The 22624-nt window shown below is 41.7% G+C and overlaps 1 protein-coding gene across 2 annotated transcripts in view; it reads right to left on the bottom strand.

Annotated features, from left to right (window-relative positions):
- Positions 1 to 21848, bottom strand: part of LOC139380384 (signal transducer and activator of transcription 1-like) — a 30734-nt gene extending 8886 nt beyond the window's left edge. The window contains exons 1-13 of one of the 2 annotated variants that reach the window (XR_011628437.1): positions 21300 to 21497; positions 12180 to 12307; positions 11308 to 11452; positions 10825 to 10920; positions 9482 to 9571; positions 9203 to 9281; positions 8847 to 8956; positions 8610 to 8761; positions 8295 to 8453; positions 1954 to 2046; positions 1654 to 1713; positions 1458 to 1487; positions 1274 to 1364 (exon numbers count right to left, since the gene is read on the bottom strand). Coding sequence is in view for 1 of the 2 variants with exons in the window: in XM_071123016.1 (XP_070979117.1) it covers positions 1274 to 1364; positions 1458 to 1487; positions 1654 to 1713; positions 1954 to 2046; positions 8295 to 8453; positions 8610 to 8761; positions 8847 to 8956; positions 9203 to 9281; positions 9482 to 9571; positions 10825 to 10920; positions 11308 to 11452; positions 12180 to 12307 (1233 nt within the window). In the remaining variant the exon portion in view is untranslated. Of the gene's footprint in view, positions 1 to 1273; positions 1365 to 1457; positions 1488 to 1653; positions 1714 to 1953; positions 2047 to 8294; positions 8454 to 8609; positions 8762 to 8846; positions 8957 to 9202; positions 9282 to 9481; positions 9572 to 10824; positions 10921 to 11307; positions 11453 to 12179; positions 12308 to 21299 lie in introns of both variants that reach the window. The other variant, XM_071123016.1, reaches the window with a different exon arrangement.
- Between the last annotated feature and the right edge of the window lie 776 nt (positions 21849 to 22624).

Here is a 22624-nt window from a genome sequence, read left to right as displayed (position 1 = left end):
CCAACCCCAGCTGGAATCTTTTGAAGTTTACCAGTAAATTACCAGAATTTTGGTAACTTTCAAGGTTTTATTTTCTAAGATGACATTTATTTGTCATGTTTAAAAAATATATATGATTTTTTTTGTCGGGTGGTTCTCTGGAATGGTTTTAACCATTTAGTAATTTTAGGAAGCTGGCTTTCGCTAGCCCAGATAGGTTCCCAATCTCCAAACCTCATTGATAGCTACCAAGAAGCCATTTCAGGCAATCAATCAAGTTCGAGTAACTAGCTTGTCTAACTATCTTAGCTGGCATGCCTGCTGGCAAGGTTGGTTACTTTAGAAAAGCAAGCCATAACTAGATGAATAGAAGCATATGGTTTATTTAAAAAAATAACCATCAGTCAGGAGGATACAGACAGCTCAAGAGTTATGCTTAGATATGCAGAAAACTTTTTACATAGAATTAAGCATAATGATTATGACTCAGGAAAAAGCTGTTTGAAAAATTATCTAACTTACAGACAGGGGGCATAATTTGTGGTGCATGATGCCCATGTAAGTCAATATGTCATTGTTGTAAATGTTTTGGCGCCAAACTGGTGGCAGTTGTGAAAAAAGTAAATAACTGAGAAAGTTGCAGAGTTAATTGAAAATAATGAAAAATATGTATTTTTCATTAATTAGGTTATTTTCTCTTGAACCATATGGTTTATGCACTAGAAACTCATTGACAACATGGACACAGACATTAGACATTTTATACTATATATGAATAAATAATTGGAAAGTTACTAAATAATAAATTACCAAAGTTACCATAGATTGCCATAGATTACCTTTGTTAAATTACCGGTAGCTTTGCAACCCTAGTCATTACAATATGAAGAATATATGACGCTATTATCATTGATGTACAGCAGGGGTCCCCAATTACATTCAGCCGCAGGCTGATTTTTTTCTTGAGCGGTTGGTCAGGAGATCCGGAACATAATTATAAATAACTTGTACACTGCAAATTGATAACAAGAAGCCCAAACAGAAGTAGTATTTGACAAAAACATAATCATTTCAAACCCTGATTACATTATGATATGTTCAAACACACCTCCCTACTTATGCATGGGAATACTTGGGAGCAGATTTCCTAAAACAAAATCACTTTGAGCTCATTTCCAGGTGATTTTGCAGTCTTTAATGCTCAGAAAACTTGGGGGAGGGGGGGGGGGGGGGGGCGATTGGGGAACCCTGATGTACAATATACAGTATAACATCTGAATGTGCCAGTTCATACCAGGTGTCTGAATTCTGCTGCCAAGCTTCCATTGGACTCCTCCATGTTCATAACCTTAGTGTTGGTTCCCAAGATGTTGAATTTCCGGACCCTGGAAATGACGTAAAATCAGAGGAAATGTAATGACTACTAACTAGGCTTCTTCAGGTTTAAGTAGGATAACAGAGACCAAAACATTTCCTACCCTCTCACTGTGCTCTTCTCAGTGACGTTCCTAAAGAAATACAATACATCAGTGACTGAAGCTTTGACTCTTGCCATTGATAAAATATAACAATGTAATACAATTGATTAAATATAACATCAAGCAGTTCCCAAAGACATATGTGTACACATGTGTGTATGTATATGGCTATGGTACGTACTTCTCATTCACTTACTTGTCAAACACAGCTTTGACTTTGAGCTGGTAGTTGAACTCCTGGAGCTTCACCAGGAGTCTGGGGATATTATTGGGTGCAAGAGTATTATGATACCAATTAAGTAATCACAATGCAAGCCAAATGACAACCAGGAACTAAAGTGGATGGAAGAGTGTAGTGTTAAGGTGTGGGTCTTAATTGAGGAGTTGCAGCATGGATGCCTAACCAACCCTCCTCTGGGTTTGCAGGCTTCTTCTAGCTACTAGTCAACAGAGAATTGCACATTGCGTTTGGAGTGTGTAGCACTGGCGCAATCACCTGATTTTGACAGTGAACTGCACCCCAGTCTTCAGCACCATGGGTCTTTGAGGGTGAGTGGGCATACAGGGCTGTCTCTCCACCACGATAGAACTAAAAGACAGACGCCACAAAAACATCAAACATCCGGTAATGACACTCCTATGGCACTCCACTAAAGCCTAGAGCAGGGATCATCAACTTCAGCTCAATTTTTTTCTTGAGTGGACAGTTGGGGGCCCGTAACATAATTACATAACATAATTACAAATCATTTGTACACTGCTAATTGACTGCAAGAAGCCCAAAGGGATATAATATTTGACCAAAAGTATAATGTGGAAGGACCACCAGAGGGCAGGCTGCTCCCACGGACAGTAGACCAGCCCGGCATGTGAGTCAAGGTGGTCAGAGGCAATTAAGCACAGCTGATGGTACTAATGAGCTATTCTCTTTTCCCTACAATAGAGAGGAGGGAACCGGCAGAGATGGGAGAAAGAAAAGAGTGTTTGCTTCTACAGAGGAGAGGACGTACCTTTTGAAAAGGTGAAGAAGGGGACACTCCATCTCTTGGGAATGGTCACCACCTGAAGGGAGCTCTCCACGGAAGGATTGTGAAGGCTGTGACACACCCGTGATTTATGTTAGAATTTAAAGATACTCACCTTGTGTTTCTTATTCTTGTGAAGAAGAAGATGTGTGTTTCCTTGGGATATCATCATTGATTGTGTTGGAGTGTTTGAGAAGGAAAAATTACCTCAATAGAGAACTTTGTACAATTAATAAAACCTGCTCCTGACTCGTTTATTCCACTTTGTTTATTCCGTTTTACAGCAACCTCCAAGTACTTGGTCCGCTCATTGGTGGAGAATGCGGGCACTAGGAGGACGAGTGACACAAGGATAAGTGAGGAAAACTAAAATCTACCTGTAGACACAGGGGAACCATTCAAGAAGGATGGATAACACTCTACCACAACAGTTGATCACAGCCCAGCAGGCAACCATAGAACTCATGTAACAACAGCTGAGCCGGCGAGAAGAACCGAGAGTAAAGCCGAGAGCAGCTGCTCACGCCATTTTACCTCGCCTCTCAAAGGAGGACGATATTGAGGCTTTCATCATGGCGTTCGAAGGATTGCCACCTTGGAAGAGTGCCCCCCCCCCCACAGAATGAGTAAGTGCGTTAACTCCCCTTTTGACTGGGATAGCCCAGGAAGCCTACTATGACCTGGACCTCCGTGAAGCTGCTGACTATGGGCGACTAAAAAATTAGATTCTGTCCCGGTACCAGCTGACCGCCGGGGATAGAGCCGTAAAGTTCCATCAATGGACCTATATGGCCGTCCAACGAAACAGTGGCTGGAGCCCGGGAAGATAGTAGGACATGTCGTAGAGACGCTCATAGTGGACAAGATCTACATGGGAGTTGTTAAAAGGGGAAAAGGAGGACTGAAAGGACTCTGCCAAGCCTGTTCCCCGACTAACCCCGGCACGTCCGCCACCGAAACAACCGAACCCACTCTGGACGTGGGAGAAGTCCTCACCCACACAACAGAGTCGGTGCTATAAATGCAAGTCTCCGGACCATTACACCCCACAATGTCCCATTTCCACAGAGTCATTGCTGCCCGTCCCCACGCATCCCAGTCCGAGAGGGCAGGATCACCTCTGTTGGTTAGCAGAAATGGCCCCAGAGATTCCGGTTCGAATAGAAGGACGAGACGTGGTAGCCATTCTCGACTCGGGAAGTATGGTTACGTTAGTGGGGGAGCAGATGGTGACCACAGCAACACTGCTACCAGACAAAGTAGCCGTGTCCTGTGTCCATGGAGACACCCACTATTACCATAGTCTGTCCATTCTCAACCCGAAAGGAAGGTGTACAGTCAGGGCGGGGAAAGTACCCCAGCTGAAGGTGCCATTATTGATCGGGAGAGACTGTCCTCTATATAAGGAGCTTCGGCAGATGACGTTACGCACTGGACAAAGGGGATCAGGTCTCTCTATCACACGCCAAGAGCCGGGCCACCGTAGGGGGGCTGGAAAGCAGAGGGAAAAAAAGACCAAGTCCGAGCCCGAGGTAGTAGCCCTACAAGGAAACAAAGCCTCAGCCTCTGGAGCAACCTCCGTTGAAGACACCTGCGAAGGGTTATACACGACGGAGGAAGGAAAGAGCCACCAGAGGCTAAGGGCTATATTTGAAGCCCCATCAGAGGAGGGAACATGGAAGGGATTCTCCTCGGGCACCCCAGACGGTGATGGCGAACAACCTCCACACCCCTCTATCGAGGTCGACCTGCCCCAAGAATTAAAGGGACAGTTCGGTACCTCTCAGCATAGAGACCCAGACCTACGGGATGCCATGTGGAAGGTGATTGACGGGAGGAATGTTGACGGTTCAGGTGAGCCCTCTCTTCCCTACTATGCAATCAGGCGGGGCCTCTTGTATTGGGTTGTGCAACGAAGGGGTGAAAAACAAGAATTACTAATGGTGCCTAGACCATACAGGGATACTGTCCTACAACTAGCCCATTCCCACGTCCTAGGAGGACACCTGGCACGGGACAAAACGATCGACAGAATCATGCAGAGGTTCCATTGGACCCGTGTCACCCGAGATGTAGCCAGGTATTGTAGGACGTGTGATCAATGTCAGCGTACGGCCCCACAACCACACCTGCGTAATCCTTTGATTCCTCTCCCCATTATAGAGACTCCCTTCAAACGCATAGCTATGGACCTCGTGGGACCTTCTTCTCTAGGATAGGGGGCAGCATTCAGAATTTTGAATGAAAAGCGTGCCCAAATTAAACTGCCTGCTACTCATGCCCAGAAGCTAAGCTATGCATATTATTAGTAGATTTGGATAGAACACACTCTGATGTTTCTAAAACGGTTTGAATCATGTCTGTGAGTATAACAGAACTTATTTGGCAGGCGAAACCCCGAGGACAAACATTCAGAATTTTTTTTGAGGTCACTCTCTTTTCAATGGGTTTTAATTGGGAATCCAGATTTCTAAGGGACCTTCTTGCAGTTCCTATCGCTTCCACTGGATGTCAACAATCTTTAGAAGTTGGTTGAGGTTCCTTTGAGAAATGAAGAAGTATCCATGTTCAGAATGAGGCTCGAGGGAAGTGTACTCTTTGTTAGAGGCGCATAATCTGAAAGCATGCTACACATTGTTTTCCTCCTGTATTGAACGCTGATCATCCCGCCTTCAATTTTATCGATTATTTACGTTAAAAAATACCTAAAGTTGTATTACAAAAGTAGTTTGAAATGTTTGGACAAAGCTTACAGGTAACTTTTGTAATCATTTTGTTTTTCTGGATCAAACGCGCCAAATAAATTGACATTTTGGATATATATCGACGGAATTAATCTAACAAAAGGACCATTTGTGATGTTTATGGGACATATTGGAGTTCCAACAGAAGAAGCTCGTCAAAGGTAAGGCATGAATTATATTTTTATTTCTGCATTTTGTGTCGCGCCTGGAGGGTTGAAATATGATGGTCTGTGTTTGTTTGCTTGGGTGCTATCCTCAGATAATAGCATTGTTTGCTTTTGCCGTAAAGCATTTTTTAAATCTGACACGTTGGCTTTAATTTGGTATATTGAATGTGTGACTTCATGAAAGTTGAATTTTTTAAGTAATTTATTTGAATTTGGCGCTCTGCATTTTCACTGGATGTTGGCCAGTTGGGACGCTACCGTCCCACATATCCCAGAGAGGTTAAAAGCATGTTGAGAAGAGTGGTGTCCGGAAATGGAAAAAACTGGGACAAGCTTCTGCCCCAATTAATGTTTGTCCTGTGAGAAGTACCCCAGGCGTCCACTGGGTTCTCCCCCTTGGAATTGCTCTACGGCAGGTATGTCAAGGGATCCTTGACTTAGCCATGTTATTCTGATGAGGGACCGCCTGTCCACAGTCTGGCCCTAAGAGGAAATGGATAGGGTCTCGCCAGTCAATTACCTCATCAAGCAACCAGACAGGAAGAAGAAGGTCCAACTCTATCATATCAACCTGCTGAAGAGGTAGCATGGAAGAGAGGAGGGTGTGGGTTTGATGGCCGTGGAGGACAAGGAAAAAGAGGAGGCCCTGCTACAGGTGCGCAGTGGTCGAACTCTCCTGCCGGAGCAGTCGAGACAACTAGACAAGGTGATTATGCAATTCGGCAGGGTATTCTCGCCCTTCCCAGGACAGATAGATGTCCTGTTTCATCATATCCACACTCAACCCGGCAAGAAGGTGCATACCCGTCCTTACAGGATTCCTGAGGCCTGCCAAGTCATCGCAAAGAACGAGTTAAGGGAGATGCTGAGGATGAGGGTGAACGAGCCATCTACGAGTGAGTGGTCCATAGTCCTGGTCCACAAACGTGACGGTAGTATGAGGCTATGCAAGAACTTTAGGGGTGAAAACGTCATCTCTACATTTGATGCGTATCCCATGCCCCACGTGAATGAACTCCTGGAGCACTTAGGAAAGGCCAAGTTCATCACCACCCTGGATTTGACGAAGGGATATTGGCAAGTGCCGGTGGCTCTGGAGGACCGTCCAAAGACTGCCTTCGTCACACCGGAAGGGCTTTTTTCAGTATGTGAGGATGCCCTTTGGACAGCATGGGGCTTTGGAAACTTTCCAACGCCTCATGGATGCCATTCTACGCCCCCATCAAGAGTATGCAGCGGCGTACATAGACGATGTGGTTATCCACAGCGAGGACTGGGATAGCCACCTCCTGCGACTATGGCCGGTGCTCGTGAGCCTGGAGGCTACAGGGCTGACGACCAATCCAAAAAATGCTGCCTGGATCTCTCCAACGCGGAATACCTGGGATACACTGTTGGGAACAGAAAAATACGTCAACAGGCAGAAAAGACCAGGGCTATTCAGGACTGGCCCCGGCCCCAGTCAAAGCGGGACGTCTGAGCCTTCTCAGGATTTTATCATCGTTTCATCCCTGGGTATGCAACCATTGCCAACTCCCTCACAAACCTCATAAAAAAAAACTGCCAAACCGTGTAGCGTGGAAGGACAAGACCGAAGACGCCTCCCAGTTGCTAAAAGAGCCTGTGCTCTGATCCCGTCCTGCAGGCTCCTGACTTCTCCCAAGAGCTCATTGTGCAGGTAGACGCCTCAGATACGGGGCTCGGAGACGTCCTAGCTCAGGGTGAAGGCGAAGCGGAGAGGCCTATTCTCTTTATAAGTAGGAAGCTCAGTGATCGGGAACAGAGATATGCTACCACAGAGAAAGAGGCCTTAGCCATTAAGTGGGCCCTCGATTATCTCCGGTACTACCTACCGGACATAGGTAGTACCGGTACTGCCTCGTTACTGACCATGCTCCCCACATGTGGATGGCCGGTAAGAGAAACAATAACAACAGAATAGCTAAATAGTTTCTTGCTTTACAACCATTCTCGTTCCATGTCATCTACAGGGCTGGATCGAGGAACGGGAATGTGGATGCGCTGTCCCGATGTGACCAAGACTCGTTCTCCGGTCCGGTCCTAAGGGGGAGGTATGCTCCCACGGTCAGTAGCCCAGCCCGGTATGTGAGTCGAGATGGTCAGAGGCAATTAAGCACAGCCGACGGTACTAATGAGCTATTCTCTTTCCCCTACAAGAGAGAGGAGGGAACCGGAAAAGAGGGGAGAAAGAAGAGTGTTTGCTTCTACAGAGGAGAGGATGTACCTTTCGGAAGGGAGAAGAAGGGGACACTCCACCTCTTGGGAATGGTCACCACGGATCCGGACAACCGCCTGAAGGGAGCTCTCCACGGGAGGATCATGAAGGCGGTGACATACCCGTGATTTATGTTATAGTTTAAAGATACTCACCTTGTGTTCCTTGTTCTTGTGAAGATGAAGATTCAATTAAGAAAACCTGATCCTGACTCATTTGTTCCACCTTGACCTTTTAGAGCAACCTCTAAGTACTTGGTCCGCTCACAATAATCATTTCAAACCTTGCTTACATTTGTATATGATCACGTGTTTCTCTATTATGTGTGGGAATACTTGGGAACAGATGAACAAAACAAAAATCAGTTGGAGCTGATTTCATGGTGTTTTTACAGTATGTTCAACAATGACAATTTTGTATTTTTTTTAACCTAATAATAATACTTTTTTTGCTTAGAAAACTTGCAGGAGCAAAAAAAAACACCTGCGGGCTGCCAGTTGGGGAACAGAGGCTAGAGTCGAGACATTAACACTGGGAGCTGACTCAAGTCTTCAGGTCTCAGGCAAAGTTACCTACCATTCAGTGAGTGAATACATGTTTAGCATGTGTATGTGATCCCTACAGGAAACATAGACACATAGTAGGTGTCATAGAGCGGGTCTCACTTGACAATGAGGTACTTGAACAGGGCGAGAGCGCGTTCCTCCAGAGCGCTTTTGCCCTGAGTGACGGGGTCATTCTCGTACGTGTACTTCTGTTCTAGCTCCTGGAGCATCTTCAGCTGCTGACGTACCTGCTGTAAGCCCTCTGCTACAGCAGTGAACCTGCAAACAGACAAACACACACACACACAAACACACACAGTGAATGCGGGTTGAAAATATTGCTTCTGAAAGTATTTGAACAAGGTTTAATATAAGGGTTAGGATATGAACTGGGCCTAGGGGCTAAAGCTAACATGGACTAGAGGCAGGGCTGACCAGATTTGTAGCTGGTCCAAACAGGCGTTAGGCGGACCACCGATGCAAGCTATCTGCTGTCTGTGCTTCCACTCAGGTACCTCCACTGTCACTAGGTTGAACTGGATCTGCTCGGCCAAGCACAAGATGTCAGAAATCTGATTCACCACCACCTATAGGTTGGGAGAAACAAACATCAGTCTAACCATACAGCGTACACACTCATGCAAGAACACACACACACACACACATTCCTACCTGTCTGGTTATGTTGAGTTTGATGAACATCTTTCTGATGACAATCTCCTCTTCGCGGATCTCTTTCCATACCGCCTGTGACTGTGCCATCCCATTCACCTCTTGTTCCACTGACAATGACAGAATCAACATTTACATAGCGGTAAGCATTCACAATACGATAGTAGAAGAAACATCTGGAATTTCACAGCACAGTTGCTTCAGCCTGGAAATTAGTTTTAGTACAGTAGGAGTGAGATATGTTTTACAGTGCCTTCACATTGGCTAAAACATATACAGATATGGCACCAATCTAGTCTTGTGTCCCAGACCCAGGCTATTGAAAGAGACTAGGACCAGGCTAACTCCTACAGTACCTCGGCTCTGCAAGGTCTTCTTCTTGAAGTCGTGTTCATCCTGTAGGTCCTCCAGTGACTTAATCTCATGCTCTGAAACCTGAAGAGGGCAGAAGTCACACATTTTAATGGTCATGCCTCATGATGGTGTTTGTGAAAAACATTTTCTACCCCTTTCATAGGCTGTTCAACTGGTTATTATTCATGTAGAATGACAAGACAATGGGCAGTGTTGTGGTAGGGTGCTTGATAATATATCCACATAACCAATGACACATGGTATTGTCCAAATGACCGCACCTGAACTCGGTTCCTCAGGTCTTTAACGTTGTTGTCCAGCTCCTTCTGTTTCTCCAACACCATGTTGTTTGGTGTGGACCCCACATTATCCTGACAAAAAATTCACAAACATTTGGTCTGGTTTCACACTCAGGTCACACTGAAATGCTCCTTCTGTTCACGTCCGGATGAAATGCATGCCCAAATTCAACTGCCTGCTACTCATCCCCAGAAGATAAGATATGCACATTATTATTATAGAAAACACTCTGAAGTTTCTAAAACTGTTTGAATCATGTCTGTGAGTATAACAGAACTTATTTAGCAGGCGAAACCCCGAGGACAAACCATTCAGATTTTTTTTTTGAGGTCACTCTTTTTTCAATGTGTTTTCATTGGGAATCCAGATTTCTAAGGGACCTTCTTCCTAACACTTACACTGCATGTCACCAGTCTTTAGAAATTGGTTGAGGTTTTCCCTTTGTGTAATGAAGAAGTAGCCCTGTTCAGAACGAGGGTCACTTATAGTATACTGTTAGATAGAGGCGCGTGACCAGAAAGCTAGCTACAGTTTGTTTTCCTCCTGTATTGATCATCCCGTCTTCAATTTTATAGATTATTTACGTTAAAAATACCTAAAGTTGTATTACAAAAGTAGTTTGAAGTGTTTTGGCAAAGTCTACAGGTAACTTCTGAGATATTTTGTAGTCACGTTGCGCAAGTTGGAACCGGTGTTTTTCTGGATCAAACGCTCCAAATAAATGGACATTTTGGATATATATCGTCGGAATTAATCGAACAAAAGGACCATTTGTGATGTTTATGGGACATATTGGAGTGCCAACAAAAGAAGCTTGTCAAAGGTAAGGCATGAATTATATTTGTATTTCTACGTTTTGTGTCGCGCCTGCAGGGTTGAAATATGCTTTTCTCTCTTTGTTTACAGGAGGTGCTATCCTCAGATAATAGCATCGTTTGCTTTCGCCTAAAAGCCTTTTTGAAATCTGACATGTTGGCTGGATTCACAACAAGTGTAGCTTTAATTTGCTATCTTGCATGTGTGATTTAATGAAAGTTAGATTTTTATAGTAATTTATTTGAATTTGGCGCTCTGCATTTTCCCTGGCTTTTGGCCCAATATCCCAGAGAGGTTAACATACAAATACAATGTCAAAGGCAGTTTAACCCATTTTTTATATCTATGTTGCTAAGAAATGTGCTGAAATATTAATTATCCATGCAATAGCAACTTTTCTAAGAAAATGCATCATAATCACAATTCAGAACATGCACACACACACTACAACAGAAATACTCACAGAGTTCCATTAAGCAGTATTCAAAAGACAAGATCAGTGTCTTACCTCTTTTTTGATGATGGAGGCCAGGATCTTCTTCTCCTCTTTCAGACAGTTACAGATTATCATGGCCATTTGCAAAGGGTCTTCCTGGAAGTGGTCCTGGGAAGAGTTTCTCAACTTTACATTTTACAATTTAAAGTAGACATTTTGGTGTTCCTCAAGGATGCGTTCCAGGACCACTGTTCTTTCCTGCTCATAAACTAAAACAATTAAATGGTTACTTATTGGCTTAAAGAACCTAAGATTGTCTAACCTTATTCTGATTAGGACGGCTGACTCATTACATTAGCTTGAAACATTGTTGAAGCCCTTAATCCTTATTGGCCCTGATCTGACATTATAACAAATCTTCAGAGTTCCATTCTTTCTTATAAGAATCAAAACACCAGTCTATAGAACAATACTCAATACTCAGCGCCTGAGTGTTTCCCTTATAAGTTTATGTCAGTCCTTGCAAATTAATTCAGAGTTCGACCCTGGCCTTACCTGCAGGTTGCGTTTAATCTTGCGTATATTGTGTTGCAACAGGAAGTTGTTCTCCAGGGCGAAGCGGCTGTACTGAACGTCCAACTGGGCCAGGAGGTCATGGAAACGGACCGCTGCAAGAGAATCGCTGATGGCCACCATGTCCCTGAAAGGGGTCAACCAAAAATACTTTTAAATTATTGTCATCCTTTGAAATGAAAGCAACCAGCCCACGGAACACAGTAATTGCAAAAATGACTAGCTGGAGTCATCTGAGCAGTTGGCTTATGAGCCCTCACCCGCTAGTGACTGAATGCTGATATACTTGGTTCTGACTCGCTACAGGCTGTCCGGCAAGAATGGTACGGACGCATCTCAGTCAAGGAATTGTATTAATCTTTATCACCACCACACATAGTAATCACACACACAATCTTCTTTTACACTAGGAATGAACTTGTGGTTATTGCGGATGCACTGCCAAACACTTCTAGTAAAACACACTGGTAACTTGGTCAGCAGCCAAATTTGCTATAACCACTCTGAGCCAGAGTCCAAATGCGGGCACGTTGATTGGCTCAAAGGAATAACTTTTTTTTTTTTGCAGTACTTTGTTAGGTGAAAGTTGTGAGGTGAAAAAGGTCAACAACCTTACACCAACGACAACAAACATTTAAAGTAGTCCACAACCTTTACAAGCATGTTACTTTTACTTTCTGTTTTCTTATTACAGTAGTTGGCGCAGGCTTTCTGATATCTAGATTAATTAAGGCCAAACAAAGCACAATACATCATGAGAGCAGTTACACCACAGCCTTCAAATGCATCCACACATACTGACTGTGTAAACTACACACCCCTTGGCAGTCTGTTGCTTACTGCAGCTCACTCACCAGTCATGGCTCTCTATCCAGGTACTGAGGTACTGGCGGATTTCCATAGGGAAAGTATCATCATACAGCTGGTCCACCTGCTCCAGGTACTTGGAGTCTAGCTGCTGCAGCTGGAACCACTGGGCCATCTAGAAACCAGGGACAGGGAATGGCAATCAGTGTTTTCCTGTATCATTCCATAGGCACCTCAGTATGGAGGTCAGAGGATAACCAGTATAGTGGGAAACACAGTACAATACGTAGCCCACTAACTGTCGCATGCCATATTTAGCGCCAACTACACATACAGGCTTCATTGTAATCCTTTGAACAGGTCAAACTGTGCTTACTTTCAGATGCTGTGATCAAATCGTTACCACGTCCACGTATGACTACAGCCATGTACACCAGGGTTGGGCTAAGTTCGGTTTTCATGTCTAAAAATTCAGGAAGCGAATTGAAATATCGTCACAGAAAACAGTGGATAATTTTTTAATTAATTAATTGAATTTCAATTTACTTCCTGAATTGAAAACCTAATTGAGAACTCTGTCTAAGCTTCTTTAGTCTTTGGAGGGTTGAGGAAGAGAGGCAGCTACTCTATAGTAGGCTACTGCTGGGTAAGACCAAAGTTACTTAATAGGATCCTGGCCAAATAGGTTTTATGTGACATTCTCTTTGTATTACATTCTGTGTAACTCAGTGAATGGGTGTAGTTTAATTAAACTAGGGTATGTAGGCTGAAATCAAATTGAAGTGCATTTCACTTTTCCTGAAATATCACATATTGATTTGTACACCAGCATGTCCCGTGTAGACTGATGGTGTGGGAATGTGATCTAAAAAGCAACACGGCAGTGTGCCTTATGACGGTGAACCAGGCTGAGAAATGAATTAGTGGAGCTGTTGCCATCTTGGGGATTTCATACAGAGGTAAAGTAGGTTTTATATCAGACATTCAACAGACATTCAACAAACATTCACCATTTGCCTATTTAAACGTTGACAACAATATCCATTCCTCTCAGACTACTACACTGAATAAAAATATAAACGCAACATGTAAAGTGTTGATCCCATGTTTCATGAGCTGAAATAAAAGATCCCAAAAATGTTCCATATGCACAAAAAGCTTATTTCTCTCAAATGCTATGCACAAATTTGTTTATTTCGCTGCTGTTAGTAAGCATTTCTCCTTTGCCAAGATAATCCTTCCACCTGACAATTGTGGCATATTAAGAAGCTGATTAAACAGCATGATCACTATCACAATGCACTAACAATACCAGGGACAATAAAAGGCCACTCTAAATTGTACAGTTTTGTCACACAACACAATGCCACAGATGTCTCAAGTTTTGAGGGAGCATGGAATTGGCATGCTGACTGCAGGAATGTCCACCAGAATTTTATGTTAATTTCTCTACCATGAGCCGTCTTCAATGTCCTGTCCTGCAGCTCAGATCAGAAGGATGACTGCATCTTTGACAAAGCAGGATTATTAACATGACCATGCTTAAAGACACAGTATATTTAATGTCTGATTTCTTATTGTTACCCATCTACCAATCACTGCCCTTCTTTATGAGGCTTTCAAAAAGCTCCCTGGTCTTTCTTTATACTTGAATCTGTGCTTGAAATTCAAGTCTTGACTGAGGGACCTTACATATGGTGTTTGTATGAAGGACAAAGGAAGGTATAGAGATTCAAAAATGATGTCAACCCCTATTATTTCATACAGAGTGATTCCATATAATGTACTATTTGTAAGAATATTCTAAGACAAATATGCTTGTCTGTATTTTTTTCCATTTCAAAATATGTTAATTTCACATGTTGAAGATCTAGATCATGAATATTCAGCTTTCAAATACACAACGCAGTGGACTAGAGGTCAAGAGGGCCAGAGAGCAATGGAACGAGTGTTTTTCAGTTCAACATCTGTTTCAGATCTGTGTAGGAATTACAGTCTGGGACTCATAGCTACATGTGGCAAGTTCTCATTGGTCCAAATTGTCTATACATTGAGCCTGAAATGGTATACTTGGTATTTGGCCAGTGGCCCAATTTTATTGCAATGTATTCTAATTGGTCAACCACAGGTTAGGCTTGGGCTAGGCTTTGTTCAGTGGAGAAAACACTGAGGACAGGGAAAAATAAACATGTACCATCTACTTTCCAGCATAACAACTATGATTTGTTCTCTTTGAATACATATATTTTTCTCCCTCTGATTTGCTTTGAGGTCTGTGTTATTGAAAAAGTGTTACTGAAAAATAACATCAACTGCTAACAGTTTCACAACTAAACTTGCTTCATTCTATAGCTGGAGGACTCCTTATATCACCAGAAGTGAAAAGTATAACACATTTTTTTGTCTTCATCTGTTGTGGTCTAGTACTGTCTTTTTGCTAACTAGGGCCATCTATTTTAAGTGCTGCCCGATTTCCCAGTGGCCTACTTGGTGTGTGAACTGCTGACTCCTCAACATTTGCAGATACCTGTTAACACATCAACAAGGATCAAGGGGCAGGGCAATTTGTGACTTGTTTTGGTAATCAGTGGCTTTATTGGAGGGGGAGTGGTTTAATCTGTTTTCTGAGTGTATATAACCAACTTCTCAGTGTCCATCTCAATGTGCTTCATTCTATAGCTAGAGGACTCCTGTTATCTCTCGGAGTGATAAGTGTAAAAAAAATGTGTCTTCATCTGTTGTGGTCTAGTACTGTCTTTTTGCTAGCTAGGGCCATCTACTTTAAGTGCTGCCTGTTTTCCCAGTGGCTTACTTGGTGTGTGAACTGCTGATTGCTCATAATTTGCAGATAGTTGTTGACACATCAACCAGGATCAAGGGGCAGGGCATTTTGTGACTTGTTTTGGTAATCAGTGGCTGCATTGGGAGGGGGGGGGGGGGCTGTTGCGATGACTGTATTACTGCCACATCGGCGGTCACAAGTCATGAAGGCAGTCAAATTCCATGTGACTGTTTAGTCATGGTAATTAGGCTTCTCCAAGCTCTGATGCTGCTGATGGTTATTAGCAGCCTACCAAACTTGCTAACTGCCTGGTACTCAGCACTCTATTGTCCCTCTATTCACTCGGACATCAATGCAAAAGTAATTGAAAATCAAATCAAACACTTCATGAGAGCCCATGAGCTCATGTTGCGCAACATTTCTATAGGCTATGAAATTCCGAGTGATGGCCTCTATTTAAAACCTCTTAAGTCTACCCCTTCCTTTTTCGAACATTCTGTTAAAAATCGCGCAACTTTTCAGCGTCCTGCTACTCATGCCAGGAATATAGTATATGCATATGATTAGTATGTGTGGATAGAAAACACTCTGAAGTTTCTAAAACTGGTTAAATTACGGCTGTGACTATAACAGATCGTGTGTTTCATTGAAAAACGCAAGAAAAACTGCTCTCTGAAAGCTAAAAATAATTTCCATAAGTCACTTTCATGGGTTGTTAAAAGGGGACAAAATTTTATATCGACCTGCATGCAATTCATACAAATTCCACACGATGTCGCCATTGTCGTAATTTTCAATTGAATTTTTTGTTGGAAAATCCAACTATCTGGATTCCGTTTCTTCCGGTCTCCACCAGGCTCTTTTCAATGTGGACATTGGCAGCCATTGATTTGCAGACGAGGAGCTATTGAATATACATCGCCCTGTAATCATTTTGATAGATTATAAACGTTTACTAATACCTAAAGTTGGATTACAAAAGGATTTCGAAGTGTTTTGTGAAAGTTTATCGTCGACTTTTTTAATTTTAAAAAATGACGCAGCGTTTAAAAACAATGTTTTTTTCTGAATGACACAGCTTCCATAGAAAGCTATTTTGGGTATATATGGACCGATTTAAACGAAAAAAAGACCCAATAGTGATGTTTATGGGGCATATTGGAGTGCCAAGAAAGAAGCTCGTCAAAGGTAATGAATGTTTTATATTTTATTTCTGCGTTTTGTGTTGCGCCGGCTAAGCTATATCTTTGTTTACATCGCATTCAGGCATTTTGGGGTGTTGCATGCTTTCAGATAATAGCTTCTCATGCTTTCGCCGAAAAGCATTTTAAAAATCTGACTTGTTGGCTAGGTTCACAACGAGTGTAGCTTTAATTCAATACCCTGCTTGTGAATTTTGATCAAGGTTTGAGTTTTAACGAGTACATTTAGCGTAGCGCATTTGCATTTCCAGGTGCCTAGTTGAGACATATGCGTCTCAAGTAGAATCAAGAAGTTAAAAGAAGAAGTCACATCAGCTTTCCTACTACATTTAAAAAAAACTTTCCTAATATTATGCAAATATTAAGCTCATTGCTTATCTTTATAACAGGAGTATAGCCTACATGGCTGGCATGAAAATTAACCACAGGAAAAGCGTCCTCCATTCGCTATTTGAGTGCAGAGATTACATACTTTTTCCCCATGACCGTTTCGAGACAGGTGCATGATAATGGTCCATTCTAAATCTAAATTAATTTCACACATACAGTGGGTTCCAAAATTACTAGCACCCCTGACTGGCAATGCACTAACTATACTTTAAAAAATATTAACAATGTAAATATAGAGAAACTCAAAATACCAACATGAGAGAAATACTGTACTTTATTAATGATTCAAATCATTTATTGATGTAATAAAAAATCTATGTCCTCCAAATCAAGGTTTCACAATTAATGGCACCCTTAAAGATAATGATGATTGTAATTAAAAATACGCATGCAATATCCCACGAAGAAAACAAAAGAACTGGCAGTTCAAAAGAGACAGATGGTCGTAGACCTTCATAAATCTGGTCATGGTTACAAGATGATCTACAAACGATTGAATATACCACTGAGCACTGTCAGGGCAATAATTATTTTTTAAATAAAAAAATATGGAACAGTTGAAAAGTTCACGGGTAGAGGATGCAAGTGCATTTTGCTCCCCAGGATAGGGAGGAGGATGGTGAGAGAAGCAAAAAAATCCCCAAGAATCACTGTGAAAGAATTGCAGGCCTGGTGGCATCTTTGGGTCACCAGGTTTCAAAAAGCACCATCAGACGCCACCTCCACAACGACAGGCTCTTTGGAAGGGTTGCCAGAAGAAAGCCCTTTCTGACCCCAAGACACAGATGCAAGCGCTTGGAGTTAGCCAAACGTAATTTAAATTATGACTTGAAGAAGGTGCTCTGGTCAGATGAGACCAGAATGGAATGTTTTGGTCAGATACAGCATCGGCATGTTTGGCGTAGAAACAGAGATGCATACAAGGAGAGGCACCTCATACCCACGGTGAAATATGGTGGTGGGTCAGTGATGTTTTGGGGCTGTTTTAATTCCAGAGGTCCAGTGGCACTGGTTAAGATTGACGGCATAATGAATTCCACCAAGTATCAGGCAATTATGGCTAACAATCTGGTTGCCTCTGCCAGAAGGCTGGGACTTCCAGGTCTTGGTAGATTTGCAGTGGTCTGATACTCCTTCCATTTCAATATTATCGCTTGCACAGTGCTCCTTGGGATGTTTAAAGCTTGGGAAATCTTTTTGTATCCAAATCCGGCTTTAAACTTCTTCACAACAGTATCTCGGACCTGCCTGGTGTGTTCCTTGTTCTTCATGATGCTCTCTGCGCTTTTAACGGACCTCTGAGACTATCACAGTGCAGGTGCATTTATACGGAGACTTGATTACACACAGGTGGATTGTATTTATCATCATTAGTCATTTAGGTCAACATTGGATCATTCAGAGATCCTCACTGAACTTCTGGAGAGAGTTTGCTGCACTGTAAGTAAAGGGGCTGAATAATTTTGCACGCCCAATTTTTCAGTTTTTGATTTGTTAAAAAAGTTTGAAATATCCAATAAATGTCGTTCCACTTCATGATTGTGTCCCACTTGTTGTTGATTCTTCACAAAAAAATATAGTTTTATATCTTTATGTTTGAAGCCTGAAATGTGGCAAAAGGTCGCAAAGTTCAAGGGGGCCGAATACTTTCGCAAGGCACTGTAGTTATAGGTCATTTCACCAATTCGGCCACTTGGGTACATTTGGGCAACTTGTGTGGGACACCTGGGTGACTTCATGCTAAATGTCATGTAGCTCACCCATTCCTGAAGTTATCAGTCTCAAACTTTGCACACCTACAGTTGCCCTCTTGTGTTATCCATCAAAATTATATCCAGCATCCTATCTGACTGTGTGGCTATTCTAGTACATGTGAAAGTTGATACTACAACAATAAAAAACAGAAAACGTATGCTCTTTCTTTCTCTTTTCTTCCACCAGATCTACTGTGTTATATTCTCCTACATTAAATTAAAATGTCCACAAACTTCAGAATGTTTCCATTCAAATGATACCAAGAATATGCATATCCTTCCTTCTGGGGCTGAGCTACAGGCAGTTAGATTTGGGTATGTCTTCAGGCGGAAATTGAGAACAAAGGGTTGCAGCCATAACAGGTTTTAAAAGGGCAAAACAATTTAACCACATCACTTAGACACTCAAGGGCAGTTTCACCGCAGTCCCTAACTAAAACATTACCTCCTGAAAGATCCTTTGTAGTAATCAGAGAGGAATGGAAACTGATGTCAACGTTTAAATAGGCTAACCCACAAATGTCTTTTGAAAATCTGTTGAATGTCTGAGATATTACAACCTCCTTTACCTCATGGATTAAATTTCATGGTGAACTCCCTCCATGTCATGCTGCTGTAAATCACATGCACAGAACATTTCTATGCACTTCACTTGAATTCCAGTCTGCCAGAACAGGCTGCCAGTCAATTATTTAGTCAAACTTTAGTCACGGACAGTGGAGCTGAATCAACAGGCTTAGTAAAAGTCAGCCAGTCATGGACAGAAACTCCTGTCAAAACAGAAAAATATTTCTTTACAAGAAAAACACTGAGAGGACATACTGCAGCGTTTCCTGCACTGATGAACAGGACTGTTTTTATTAGTACATTAGATTACGCATTGAACCATTGAGTGTACTGTCTCCTATTAAGAGAAAATCTATTAGAGTTACCTGTTCCAAATCAAGGATTTACAATCATTATCACATACTGACTGATTGGACTACTGCAACTCACTGTTGGCTGGGCTCCCTGCTTGTGCCATCAAACCCCTGCAATTTATCCAGAACGCTGCAGCTTTCCTGGTGTTCAACCTTCCCAAATTCTCCCATGTCACCAAATTCACCCGCTCCTCCGCACATTCCACTGGCTTCCCAGTCGAAGCCGCATCCACTACAAAACTATGGTACTTGTCTCCAGAGCAGCCTCAGAGCAACCTTCCGGATCTGCTCAAAACCTACACGCCAATGCTAGGGCGGCAGGTAGCCTAGCGATTATAGCATTGTGCCACTAATCAAAAGGTTGCTGGTTTGAAAACCTGAGCCAACAATGTAAAAAATCTGGCAATGTGCTCTAATTTGCTCCAGGAGCGCCATGCTACTATGGCTGACTCTATAAAAACAACACATTCCACTGCACCTATATAGTGTATCTGACCATAAAACCTGAGTATTCTGTTCTGGTCTCTTTGTTCTCCCACACCTACGCAGTCCAAGCTCTTCTCTGGCCTGGCACCCCAATGGCGGAACCAGCTTCTCCCTGAAGCTAGGACTACTTTATTGAGGAATAATCAGTGGTGGAAAAAGTACCCAATTGTCATACTTGAGTAAAAGTATAATTACCTTAATAGAAAGTTACTCAAGTAAAAGTGGAAGTCATCCAGTAAAATACTACCGGAGTAAAAGTCTAAAAGGATGTGGTTCTAAATATACTTAAGTATCAAAAATAAAAGTATAAATCATTCCAAATTCATTATATTAAACAAAGCAGACGGCACCATTTTTTTCTGCTTTAATTTACGGATAGCGAGGGGCACACTCCAACACTCAGACATAATTTATAAAAAAATCAATTTGCGTAAGTCCGCCAGATCAGAGGCAGTAGGGATGACCAGGAATGGTCTATTGACGTGTGTGTGAATTGGACCATTTTCCTGTCCTGTTAAGCATTCAAAATGTAACTTCTGGGTGTCATCAAAAATGTAGGGAGTAAAAAGGACATTATTTTCTTTAGGAATGTAGTGAAGTAAAAGTTGCCCAAAATATAAATAGTAAAGTACAGATACTCCAAAAAACGACTTTAAAATATTTTTACTTTAGCACTTTACACCACTGGAAATAATGTACTTACTATGACTGTGATAGTGCATTCATCTTAAGACAGCTAAACGGGACTAACTGGATAAGAGTGTCTGCTAAATGACTAAAATGTAAATATATTCCGTCAACAGCTATGATTACAATTGTGGTGGTGTGTAAGCCTTCAGTTTAGCATACACTTTTTCTAAACCTTTGAAGCATTGCAAGATCAACTTTAAACAGCTGAAGTGTCTTCTTTATACGATTATGCTGAGGGTTCAACCAAATGCATTCTGAAAACAGCATTTTATAAGTAAAACAAAGATAATACAAATGTAATTAAGATAATAAAAAGATGGTAATCTATCACACTTGCAGTTATTACACATGCATTTACTGAGTATTTAAAAATTAGATAGCCTAACCACTTTTGACAAATGATATAAAATATTTTTATAGAACTTTAGCCAGTAGCCAGTAGAACGTTGGGCCAGTAACCGAAAGGTTGCTAGATCGAATCCCCGAGCTGACAATGTAAAAATCTGTTGTTCTGCCCCTGAACAAGGCAGTTAACCCACTATTCCTAAACCGTCATTGTAAATAAGAATTTGTTCTTAACTGACTTGCCTAGTTAAATAAAGGTTTAAAAAAAGAAAAAAAGAAAGCCCAATACAATTTACAAAGAAAATACATTAAAAAAGCATAATAACAAATCCAAGCAATGTTGCAAATTGTCTCTTTTGTGACAAATTCATTTAAAAAAGATACACTTCAAATATCACCATATCAATAATATAAGAAAATGTAAGTGTAATTATTAGCAAGTATACTTTCAGTTTCACACTTTCCTTGATTTGGTTTCCTTTGACACTGTTTTGGTCAAAATTCCCTGCATGCGCAATGCTTTTTTTGGGGGGGGAGGGTGTTTTACCTAGGTAATGATTGCTGTAAGAACCAGGTAAATTCAGTAACCTGCACCTACCTTGAATAACGTTGAAAACGGTACGAAAAGGTGAAGTCAAGATAAATGGGAAAGGTCCCTCCACTTCACCAGCCTGGTGGCTCAGACAACATATGATATTAACATTTGTATTGTCATAAAATAATTCTGAAAATACCAACTTTTATATGAACAGCTGTTCAATGGCACAGCCCATCTGCGATAAAGCCTGTCATAGCTAAGCTTTTGCAAAGGTTGACGCCCATAGTAGTAGAGGACCAATCAAAGTACATATGCGTTTTAGCACTGTTCTTTCTATTCGGCAACCTCCCTCGTCAGACTGAAATCAGAAACTTCAAATTAAAAACGCAACTTATTCAGAGCGTAAATAGAAACCTAACATATTATTGAACACATAAGTTTTGGAAGTAATTCCACAGCTATTTGCTGGGTAGTTCATCCTGTACTCCAATGGCATGTTAAAAATTAACCATAGTCCATTTATTACAGTTGCTCGGCAACGTTCAAGAGTCGCTATAGTCACAAATAAACTTTGCAAACGCTCTGCAGTTTCTGTCGGAGGGAGTAGCCGAAGATTATGGAATGGCTGTGTACAAACCACGTGGTTTCCAAGAAGGCGAAAGTAGAAGGAGCCTCTGATAGGAAACATACTATAAAAAGGCAATGACTAGATGGGATACAGCTGCTGTCATATATTACGTAAATTATTTAATTGTTTCATTATTATTTTTCGCAATCCCTAACCCTTTATCTAATCTTAACCTAATTATACTTGCCTGCTACGTTAATAACCTAACCTGCTGTGTACGTTCTCCTAAACCTCCTACGAAAATGTGTGTCCCTTCTTGACAAAAGCCTATAGAACGAAATGTACTAAAATTCTGCTTTTTTTCTCCAGCTTCCACAGTGCAGTAATAATGCCTAGAAACAACAAAAAATACAATACACACATAATCCAAAAAGTAAAAAGAAAGAAATTATATCAATAACAGAGAACCAGCAATAACAGAGACCGGAATAGAACCAGCAATAACAGAGACCGGAATATAGACACTGAGTGTCCACATCATTATGAACACCTGCTCTTTCAATGACATAGACTGACTAGGTGAAAGCTATTATCCCTTATTGCCACTTGTTAAATATTGTCACTTGTTAAATCTACTTCAATCAGTATAGATGGAGGGAGGAGACAGGTTTTTAATCATTGAGAAAATTGAGACATGGATTGTGTATGTGTGCCACTCAGAGGGTGAATGGGCCAGACAAAATATTTAAATGCCGTTGAACAGGGTATGGTAGTAGGTGCCAGTCACACCGGTTTGTGTCAAGTACTGCAACGCTAC

Source organism: Oncorhynchus clarkii, chromosome 22 (genome assembly GCF_045791955.1).
Source record: "Oncorhynchus clarkii lewisi isolate Uvic-CL-2024 chromosome 22, UVic_Ocla_1.0, whole genome shotgun sequence".
In the NCBI taxonomy this organism is placed as follows: Eukaryota; Metazoa; Chordata; class Actinopteri; order Salmoniformes; family Salmonidae; genus Oncorhynchus; species Oncorhynchus clarkii.
Note: the sequence above shows the minus strand (reverse complement) of the source record. Positions and strands in the feature narration are given on the sequence as shown.